We start from the raw sequence: 11,531 nt of genomic DNA on the forward strand, positions 1-11,531 counted from the left end.
TCTGTGCCGACACAATGGTAATTTTTAAATGCACTTCTTGAAGAAGTCTGGTGTACGGAAGCCAACAAACTAATATAATTTTGTGCTGCCTCTCGGATAGATATTAACTTTTTTCCGTCAATTTGTACAAAGTTTGGAGATTGTAGAAGTCTGTCGGTACAAGGTCTAGTGAGTATGGTGAATGATGCAAAACTCTCAACCCTATTTCTTGAAGTTCAGAGACCCTTTGTTGTGTCGTATGAGATTGAGCGTTGTCTTGTAGGAGCAGCGGGGACATTAACAAAATCTGGCTGGAGATTCGCGAGCTTCACTGCCAAACAGTGGGCAGCAGCTTGGCTCTGCCCCTGGCATTGCTGGAGTCCACGAACGGTAACCACTCACCATCAGGTGGGCCGTGCCATGCTCGTCTGCCTAAAAGGGCAATAAATAAAAAAAAACTAACGTTTTTTTTACGAGCTTCTCTGTCCTTGTGTCCAGTTCCTCACAGTACACAACGGTAGTAATGCTGGTGCCATTTCGTAACACGCTGTAATGAATTACACTGACTGACTGTGATACATTTTGCGTTTAGAACTATCTGTTGAACCAGCTCTAACCAACATAATGACCCCTTACGATCATCAAAAGGAAACCATTTTTCATCGCAAACGACAATGCGGTTCAAAATGCCTTCGTTTCTATATCTGTTATGCAAGGCAAGGCATACCCTACCTTAAAGCGTTCGTCGCACTGGTGACCGTTTATTTCAAATTATCAAGTTTTTTATCTTTCCAATTTGACGGAAATTGACAAATAAATATTGTTTTGATGTTAAGTAGAAAGCAGCAGTATTAGCTCAGCAGTAGATTGATCGTCACCTCCACTATAATTTTTAGTTCGTCGTGTTGTCGTTAGTTTTCGAGCGACCACGGGAGTTAAATTTTAAGATCAAAATTTTCATGCCCGAATCGTTCAAATCATTAACGAGTCATGCGTACATTTGTAGGATTCACTCCGTACACTTCATTAATGTTTTGGGCCATTTGTACGGCATTGTTACCGCCACGGAACTCTTATTCTATATTTACTCGTATCTTTATCCTATCGATATTTATTGAAAAGATACGAATGTAGTGAAAACAAAACGCTAATTAATAAACAAATGAGAGAATTTGAAAATATAATTCCATATTTTTTAATTAAAATTCATTTTAGGTCAATATTCATTTGCCAGCTATGCATAAATTACGTTTCAAATGACCAACCAGTACTGTAAAACGGCAATTTCATAGGTAAAGACCCATATTTTTTTGTGATATGAATCAAATGCATAGAATGTCTATTCGATCTATACATTTATGAAATCGTCACATAGTAAGTTAGAAAAAAAAAATCCAACGACCTTAATAATTTCGCCATACAAATCGTAATAGAACTAACTATACATTATCCAGACAACCAGCTGTTTAGTTATCTAGAATTAATGAAAAAATAAAAACAAAAATAATAAAAATAACTAACAATATAAAATAAAAGACGTTTTATTTTCTCCGTTTATGCATTCTTAAACAGTAATTTAAACGTAGCTTAAACGGGAGTTTAAGAATGTATAGTTAAAATGTTTTCGGAATACTTTATGATTCAACACTAGATAGTTGATCACTTATCAACGCAGACAACTTCACAAATACATTTTGGAAACCTATCAAAAAAGACAAATGGCCGCTCATCTGGTGTAGTTGACCTCGACTATGTTGGACGTCGATAGATGTTATAATGGCACAGATTCTTTAGTAAAATATTTTGCATATAATTTTATAAGAAACAGGAGTTTACTGATGTTAATCAACAAATAATGTTAACCATTGTTAGTGTCGTTCCGTAACTTTTTTATTTATTTATTAAAGATGTGATCCATTAATCTAGTTTTAGTGGCATTGCATCAATTTAACCAGACCTATGTACAGTATACCAGACAATAATCTTAAAAAAAAATTAGACTACTTGTCTTTGTTTACATATTCTTAAACAACTTTTTACTTTTTTACTAGTTTCTGATTTTTCTTAACCTAACATTTATTTTTTCATATTTTTATTCCTACCAAATATAATTCCTATAATCCCATAAAATTTAGTAGTAATTGGTTCTATAAATTTACTAAATTGATTTTAAACAAAATCGTACAAAATTATAACTAATAAAAACAAACAGATCAGGAGAAAGTCGGGGAGGAAGTTTCATAGCAAGATTCGTTTGGGTGATCTAGATCCTTTCGGATTTCGATCAATAAAACACAAGCTTTATGTAAAAAGTAAAAGTAGATTTTTACAAAATATAATAAACAATCAAAACATAATAAATCTTTATCATCTATACAACAGGGATCTCAAAACGAACCGAAAAAAGAAAAAAAACGATACGTAAAGAATGAATGAGCCATGTAATTCTGCTAAATATATCCAGGTGGTCATCCGAGCGTTCGCTGCGCGCGCACACATCACTCTTGCAAAAATGTTATCAAATTACTTATCGAAAGTAGTACATACCCATAGAGCGAGGTAATCGTTTGATAAGTTTTTGTTTTCATTTCTGTGGATCGAAGCGTGCGCGCGCAGCGAACGCTCGGCCGAGCAATTGGACAGGAGCGGAATGCGGATTAGGTCCGCGGCGGGGGCGCGGGCGAGTGCGGGGCGGGCGCGGGGTCGGGGGCGGGCAGCGGCGCGTCGCGCAGCTTGTGTCGCGGCCGCCACGCGTCCAACAACGACTCTACGCGCTCGTCCGTGGGGCCCCACCGGGCGAACCCCGCCGCGTTCTGCAGCCACACTACCACCGTGCCGCCGCCCCATCTGAAGTACACCTCGTTCCTGACACCAAACGATCTACTTTAAAATGTACACGTAAATGGATTAGATTACTCAAAAGAATCCATAGCTTAAAAAAAAGTAGTTTAAGAAACAAAAAATAATAATCTATATATATAAAAATGAATTCCTGTTCGTTAGTCTCGCTAAAACTCGAGAACGGCTGGACCGATTTGGCTAATTTTGGTCTTGAATTATTTGTGGAAGTCCAGAGAAGGTTTAAAAGGTAGATAAATAAGAAAATGCTCGGAATTAAATAAAAATAACAGTTTTGTTTTCCCTTTGACGTGTACCCTGTCGAACGGATTCCTTTTGTTTGTTTTAAGTTTATTTTAGACAAAAGCTTAGGTCTTGTATTTATCGATTGAGGCACTACGAAGTCTGCCGGGTCAGCTAGTCCATTATAAAAGAAATATGATGACATAATACATAGGTTCTCGGCAAAAATAAGCTTTATAGAGTGAATACCAAATTATTACAAAAATTCGGTCGGTTCCTTCATAGCACTAGTCGTTCATGAACACTAGATAAATCCGTTATTCTTTAGAAAAAATGGATATCATGATCGCCATAACTGCAGAACTACAAGTCTTCTTTATTAAGCGATGGACATTTAAAATTGTTTTTCTAATGAGTGGCAGGATTTAACTTACTTTGGAAGTACATGCTGGAATCCATGGCGATATTCGTGTTCGAATGCCGGTATCACCACCTAAAATTTATTTTGTTTTGTTAGTAAAACAGTTACAATACTAATTTTCATCCGTTTCATTCAAATTTTATGAATAGTTAAATAGATTTGCATTATGCACATTGTCTAGATTAAAACTATATATACTATGCTATACTATTAATATTGTAGTACGAAATAGCTATTATCACAGAATACTTTTGCAAAAACCCTTAGTAACTAGGCAACATTGCTAATTCCTACAGATAGTTCAATTACTAAATCTTTTATTTTTTATTGCTTAGTTGGGTGGACGAGCTCACAGCCCACTTGGTGTTAAGTGGTTACTGGAGCTCATAGACATCTACAACGTAAATGCGCCACCCACCTTGAGATATAAGTTCTAAGGTCTTTTTTTTTATTGCTTAGATGGGTGGACGAGCTCACAGCCCACCTGGTGTTAAGTGGTTACTGGAGCCCATAGACATCCACAACGTAAATGCGCCACCCACCTTGAGATACAAGTTCTAAGGTCTCAAGTATAGTTACAACGGCTGCCCCACCCTTCAAACCGAAACGCATTACTGCTTCACGGCAGAAATAGGCAGGGTGGTGGTACCCACCCGCGCGGGCTCACAAGAGGTCCTACCACCAGTAAATCGAAATATGTTCACAAGCTAAACTAATGCATAATAAGCTATCCCTTCCAAAGTCACTCGATTATTATTAGTAAAGCGAAACATTTTTATCTCACTCCCAGATATTAATTCACGCAAACGATATAAAGACGTTTAAGAGACATTGATACATATATTGATATTGAGACATACATACAAAAAAATGTACTTATTATTCATCTAATCGCAATGTCATCTCTAATAATAATATGAAGGTACCTGTTTCCTCTTAAAATGGCTAGCTTGTAATTTGTGCAGAGCGTGTGTAGGTCGATCGGGCCACTCCGGCAGCACCACGACGAAGCTCAGCGGCTCGGCCGAGTCCTGCAGCAAGCGTTCCATGTGCCGCAGCGCCGCCTCCAACAGCTCCTCGCAGTACGGCGGGTGCGCCACCATAGACCCGGACACCGGACGGAGTTCCAAAAAAGGCCTGCAACACGCATCATTATTTCAATATACAACGCGCAAACAATTTTATACACGATTTAACAAGGAACGCAAACGTCGTTCTAGGGTGAACTAGATGAAAAAAAAAAGGTGCGCGTGCAAATTATAACTATGTATTAATACGCGAAGCAAAAACTTTGTATCCCTTTTTACGAAAATTGCGCGGACGGAGGAGTATGAAATTTTCCACACTTATAGAGAATATAGGAGAGTGCAAAATGCTAATAATTTTTAAAATAATGCATAAAAATACATTACACACACTAACATGTATTTGACACACACGCGCATGTGTACTATTTTGTTTATTGTTAAAGTCTGTGGTCAAGTTGAGACGAGATTTAATGCCTATTGATTTCTTTAATATTATTTGTCTTTAGCCTCAGCGAAATCTATGATTAGAGAAGTATAATATAGTCTTTGACAATAGAACCATAATAATGTTCAAACTTCAAACTTATAATTTTAATTAATAATTATAGTCGAATTTTGACTACCGGGCGACCACTAGTCTATTTAAATACTTCATTAAAATATTGGATGCTACTCGTTGCAACGCTCGCGCTGGCCTGTAACAGGTATACTACGCGAATGCATTCGAGTGCCACGCATTCACTCTCGCTCTGTCTCTTTCTATTCCATAATAGCGTTAATCGTTTAACGCAACCTTGTTGGAAATCGCATTAGAAGTTTCATTTCAATAAAAGGAAAGCAGGTACAAGATGTTATTAAACACATACATACTTTTTAATAATGCTTAACGTTGATATTTATAAAGGAATAATCACCCGCGAGATCCGAAATATGAGTCAGTGTCGGCGAAAGCAGAGCAATACTGTCTGAAGTAGCAGTCGAGCGGACTCGCGAAACATTCGAATGTGACACCAAACGTCCTGTGCAGGCACTCGAGCACGGAGACAGGCAGCGCCATCTGCGTGATGTGCGCCTCAGAGCCGGCCCCCACCCACGCCGCGTACCGTCTCAGCAGGCACCACACACGACTCAAAAACTGTTCGAATTTCTTGTCGTCGAAACAGCTGTACCGGTAAAGACATTCCTGTCAAAACACATACCATGATTAACGTTAGTTGAATATTATAATGTAGTTAATTTTAGGAGTCGAGTTGTTGTTAAATGATTATCTACTTTAGTTTATGTAATTATGTTATTCCGACATTGAGGCGAAGTTGTAGTAATTATAAGGAATAACAAGAAAATCTAAAACGGCTTTGGCAACAATTTCTAAAAATTAAAATTCATTTTCGAGCAAGTACTGAATGCGAAAAATGACATCTTGTATTTTTAACCATGAAATTTTACTAAACAGTGAATTTGTAGTAAATTGCTTAATTGAAGTAGTGTCGATTTTTTAATATGTTAATTGATTAAAAAATAAACTCGTGAATAAGTACCGATGATATATAGATAGTGTTCGGTGGGAAATTTTGCATTTTGTATCAAAATGTAATGTGACAAAATATATTATAATTTTAAATATAAAAATAATAGAATAAATACTTTTTGAATTAATGAAATAATTTTTTGAAAAAAAAAAACTATAAATAAACATTCTTAGTTTAAAATACTTTTATTTTTTGGGGCGGGCGCCGAACCTCCTACGAGGTTCCCGCGCCTAGACGGCGCGCGGGTTATGTGGGACTGTTCCGCGACTGCGAAACCGCGGGCCCAAGGATGGTTTCAGGACCTTAACCACTAAACGACTCCCCTGCACTCTGCGCCCAAGCGTCCGAACCCCTCCGAGGTCAGAACCCAGATGAGGTAAGGACGTTATCGCAGTCAACACTACAACCAGACGGCGCAGCTCACCCCAAGGACGCCCGACCGACTAATCACTGAGCCTTCGTGGCGAATCGAAGATTCTGAAAGTCGGCCGTCTCGGCACGGCAGCCCGTCGGGCCACCCAGACGGTGCCGTTGGCGTCCCGAAATACCACGCCGGACCAAAACCAGCCTGTCGGGTCGGGGCGCGATACACCGCCAACCGGTTGCTCTTTTATCTCGAAGATATTCCGCCTTGGCAGTGCGTTAATGCTGGTAGCACGCCGGGCGGCCGCGACGGCCTCAGGTCAACCCATGACTTTCACCGGGGGGGTTAGTTTAAAATACTACCACGTGCGTTTTTTTAAGTTTCAAGTTTTTTCAAACTTCCAGTGGCCCAGAAAGTAAAGCAATTTGAAATTCAATTTGAAAATTGAAATTGAGTTTGAAAATTCAAAGTAAAAAATATATTACATTTTAAAGGCGTTTCATTTATTACAATTTAAAATGAACCTTTGGTGATTGAAGCTATGTTTTAGACGGGACTTCTCTTCAGCTCAATACCGACAGTTTTGTTTATTCGTGAAACCCTTTTATGCGAAAATCGTATGGAATCTTTTTTTTTTATTGCTTAGATGGGTCGAGCTCACAGCCCACCTGGTGTTAAGTGGTTACTGGAGCCCATAGACTTCTACGACGTAAATGTGCAACCCATCTTGAGATATAAGATCTAAGGTCTCAAGTATAGTTACAACGGCTGCCCCACCCTTCAAACCGAAACGCATTACTGCTTCACGGCAGAAATAGGCAGGGTGGTGGTCCTACCGGTGCGGACTCACAAAAGGTCCTACCACCAGTAAGTACGCCAATTAAAATTTGCGGGTTTGATTTTTATTACACGATGTTATTCCTTCACCGTGGAAGTCAATCGAGAACATTTTTTGAGTACGTATTTCATTAGAAAAATTGGTACCCGCCTGGGATTCGAACACCGGTGCAACGCTCAACATGAATGCATTGGACGTCTGATCCTTTAGACCACAACGACTTCAAATGGAAGTAGCTGTTATTTGGGAGCCCCGGCCCAGAGGTAGGTGCAGTTCTCCACGTGAGGCCGGACCAGCGCTTTGTAAAGCGCAAGTCTTGGCCCAGGCGTGAAATACCGCTTCGCTCTGCTAGAGGCCAATTTGGCTTTACCTTCCAAATTACTCCTCTACATATCGACACCCAGAATCCTTATACTCGCGGAAAGCTGCAGGGATACTGCTTGAAATTGCGGCGCTATGAAAAAAGGATCCTTCTTCACAGTGAACACATAAACCTATCTTCAATGGGTTGAACTGAACAGAATTCAGTTCACCCAACTTTGAGACCAAGGCAGTTTTCCACTTCAGACACAGGTTTTGATCGTTTCTCTTGTACCACGGTTCGAAAGCGACACTGATGGCCGAAATTTCACGCATCCCCCGTGCTATCATCCGCATAGCATGCATGCCATCAATGCAAGTCATTGATATGCAGTATAAAAAACGTGAGGGAGAGCATCGAAACTTGTGGGACGTCAGTGTTGATGGTCATGGTATCGGAGTAGCAGCCGTCGACGATGGCTGTGATGCTCCGTCGACTCAAAGCCAGCGATCCAATTGCAGTCTCTCGCGGTTTCCGTGAGCTGGAAGCTTTGATTGAATTGCTCTATGCTAAATCCTTTCGAAGGGCTTTGCGATGTTAAGTCTTACAGCGAGAGCCTCGCCCTTGCTTTCCAAGGCTTCAGCCCATTGATGTGTGAGGTATACAAGAATATCGCCAGCTGAACGAAACCGTACTGCCGGTCACTGATCAGCTGGCGATCCTCAAGATGAACTGGATATTTATGATTCACTCCATTACTTTGGAAAGCAAGGAAATTATCGTGTCAGGTCTGTAGTTCGACGGGTCCAACCGATTACCCTTCTTGAGAATATGGTGAACATGAGTGGCTTTCCATGAATACCATGAATACTTTACACCTAAATAAAAATATAAACTCATTGAATGAAATATCTTACCAATTTTTGAAGGTATGCTGAGTTTAGAATTTGAGTCTCCCCGAGATAACGCAGAACAGTTGTGTCACGATCAACAAAATGTTCTAACAGAGGTGCGCGAGGTGCAGGCAGAGCAAACTGTACTGGATAGCACCACACCTTGCGAAGTGCTGCCTGTTGCAATGGTGCTGGTAACTCCTATATATCCCGTACACTCTTTATTTTTATACAGCAATATAAAAAGTTCCAATATAGTCTTGCTAATGAAAGTAGTCATTATTTTCACATTTCATATTTTAGCTTGAGATAATTATTTGATTAGAATACCTGTATGCCATTTTCTTTTAGTAGTGCACTGTGTTTTTCTCGTATTTTTCTTGCATATTCAGCTGATAGATGATAAATCTTCAAACATATTCCTTCCACAGATGCTTTTACAGTCTCTGCTAAATGTGGCTGACATTGTCTCTGAAGTTGGTAAATATTTTAAAAATTTAAAATTCCTTGATCACAATAACAAATTTTGGACAACAGAGACAGCTTAGCGATTTTTTTCTGGTTATTAACTAACACTAACAAATATTTGGCCAATGATGTCTTTCATGTCTTTGTTTAATTTATACCAAGATTACATTGGATGTAGGTGGCAACGGACCGGCTGCACTGGACATCAGTTGGAGAGGCCTATGTTCAGCAGTGGACAGTGGACAGGCTGAGATGATGATGATGATGATACCAAGATTTCACAAACCACTTTAGTCTAGAGTCAACTATTTTACTGCACTATTGAGACTTCGACTGTGAATCTTCAGGTGGCATTCACATTTTTATTGCTTCAGTAACTATTTAACACCTAATGGGTCATGAATTATATAAGTACTTAGATTAAAAATCAAATGAAAATTATATTAAAATTTTTACAGTCTATCACACATGCTAATCATAGTGCAAAAGAGGAAAAATGATAAAACTAATTGCAGTGTTTTGAAATTACTTATTTAGATACTTTTTATATATATATTTTTTTTATAATTTTTCAAACTGGATTTTCTTAAACCAGGATGGAGTTATAATCCGTGGATGTATAAACTACAGTTAATTTTGAATATTTTAGAAGTTTATATTGCCACCACAGTCTACAATCTAAATATGTTTATATGTACAAAAGTTTATTATATAACTTACTAATTATTTATGATTACTTACCCTAAGATGTGCTAGTCTGTCTTGAAAATCATCGTAAGTTGCTCCAACAGTTCGTCGTAGCCACTGAAATGTGTCTTCTGCATTCCATTTGACAACTTTGCGACTTTCTGGTGATGCATTTCTTGATTCTATCATTTTTTTAGCAGCTTCAGCATATTTTGACAATTGTTTTCTGGCATCTCCAGTGAATTTAGGATTAGTCAACTTAATAGGAATGTCATTCATGATTTCCTCATACATAGTATAAGAAATCTCTGGAAAGCAATGACTTGGTAACAGTGGATCTGACCCTCCCTGGTCATTTACTTTTCTTTCCATTAACCATCTGTTAAATGAATCTTTAGGGGCATCTATACCCTCTCTTGTGTGACATAATTCTTGATAGCATTGTCTTAATTTATTAGCAAGAGTGAATCTAAACCCTTCTATATCTGGATTAGGATGAGGACATATGGTTGGTGGTCTTTCATATATAACTACATTTGTAGGTACTTCTATATCCCAAGGTCCAGCTAGTACAAATTTCTTTGGAGGAGGACCACTATCTTCTGACGGTCTCCGTTTATTTGGTCCTGGTGTCATATTTCCAGGATTAGAAGGTCCTGTGTGACAAATACCTAAAGGATCTGTTATTGGATCAAAATCTCTCTTTACAGCCGGAAGCTCCCACATAGATTCACCCGATAATTTGTTCCAAAAATATGGCCTGTTTTCTCTTTTCGACCAGTATTTACGCCAACCTTGTTGAATAAGATCTGGATGTAGGTCAGCAGCTAGATGGGGCGCAAGTGGTGCCGGAGCTCCAGGAGTCTGGGGTGTCTCACCACCAGGTCCCAATGCTGTTTGGTTCTCTGCACAGCTATCAGTTGGAGAGGCCCCACTCTCCCATGTAGAAGATCCAGGAACGACTTTTTCGCGAACATCGTTCATATTGGTAATAAAACAAATTACTCGTTTAATTTATTAGTTGTACTTAGTGTTGAGAAATTTACAAATTAGTTTCTAGTAAGCTTGACTTTTTTATAAGCATCTTTAAATTACTGTCATTGTTTAAAACTATGATGTATAAAAATCCTTCAAAAAATATATGATAATGCATGGTAAATAGCACCATTATAACACATAGTAAAAATATAGCAGGGAAACATTTCTATGAAAACAAAACAAACACTGTTACGAACGTTTCACAAAAAATTAGCATAGCCCCCCAAGCTTCGCCATCACTATAATAACGACCACAGATTAACTACCTAATTATAGAGTTTTGGAGATGATGAGTTTAGACTTTAGACCATAGACTTCATGCTCTGTTCGTCCAAGAAGATGTATGCAAAAAGTGTGGAAGTATCGTCCGATAACTAAAAGTAATATGAGATTATATTCTTATGGGTAAATAATCTCAAAGCCTGTCTAATGCTGAGCAGTTACAAGAGCCTACAAACACCACCATATAAATACCACTACAAAATATTTCAATTATTTGAAAGACTAAATTCGACTCTGCCACAAGTGCGAGCTTACTTTTAAAATAAGAAATTTTTTTTTTTTGTTTTGGTCAGGAGGAAATCGCCGGACTTCCGCCCTTTTCTGGGGATACTGGGCGGGGTATGTCAGAGTCGAACTGACTAAAACCTCCTGTCGCTCAACAACCAACGTCCAAACCTCGCATGAGACAGAACTCATGACAAGGCAAAGGGGGGAAAGTGAAGCGTTTAGTGCGGAGCACATCTCTCCCATCACCCTCCCCCTCGGGACGCCGGACTGGCGGTCGTCGGCGCCACGACCACCAGCCCTCTCGGTCGGCAGACTGTCCGAAGCCCGCCTAGATGGCACCGGTTAGAGTGGGTTACCCTACGGAATACCCCGCTGGGCCAGAACCAGCGTGGGT

At 39.2% G+C, this 11,531-nt stretch overlaps 1 protein-coding gene across 5 annotated transcripts; it reads right to left on the minus strand.

Moving 5' to 3' along the window:
• Nucleotides 1-2,279: 2,279 nt before the first annotated feature.
• On the minus strand, nucleotides 2,280-10,940 carry Pcif1 (Phosphorylated CTD-interacting factor 1). 5 transcript variants are annotated; one of them, XM_028178385.2, is made up of 7 exons: nucleotides 9,644-10,940; nucleotides 8,765-8,905; nucleotides 8,459-8,635; nucleotides 5,424-5,692; nucleotides 4,408-4,618; nucleotides 3,495-3,553; nucleotides 2,280-2,844 (listed from the first exon to the last, which is right to left on the minus strand). In XM_028178385.2, exons 1-7 carry the CDS (start codon nucleotides 10,571-10,573, stop codon nucleotides 2,637-2,639), a joined length of 1,995 nt encoding a protein of 664 aa, XP_028034186.1. In that variant the 5' UTR covers nucleotides 10,574-10,940; the 3' UTR covers nucleotides 2,280-2,636. The 5 variants fall into 5 exon arrangements, with proteins under 5 accessions (XP_028034186.1, XP_089596473.1, XP_028034185.1 ...); XM_089740347.1 differs by having other exon boundaries at nucleotides 2,280-2,859; XM_028178384.2 differs by having other exon boundaries at nucleotides 2,280-2,862.
• Nucleotides 10,941-11,531: the final 591 nt, after the last annotated feature.

This window comes from Bombyx mandarina, chromosome 04 (assembly GCF_030267445.1).
Source record: "Bombyx mandarina strain Sakado chromosome 04, ASM3026744v2".
Lineage (NCBI taxonomy): Eukaryota > Metazoa > Arthropoda > Insecta > Lepidoptera > Bombycidae > Bombyx > Bombyx mandarina.

Bases quoted from the DNA above. Each gene is read 5' to 3' on its own strand.
- Pcif1 (XM_028178384.2), bottom strand. From the start codon at position 10,573: ATGAACGATGTTCGCGAAAAAGTCGTTCCTGGATCTTCTACATGGGAG. The intron at 5,693-8,458 runs GTAAGATATTTC...GTGTTTTGACAG, and splicing joins CAGCATACCTTCAAAAATTG to GAATGTCTTTACCGGTACAG. The intron at 3,554-4,407 runs GTACCTTCATAT...AATAAATTTTAG, and splicing joins GCCATTTTAAGAGGAAACAG to GTGGTGATACCGGCATTCGA.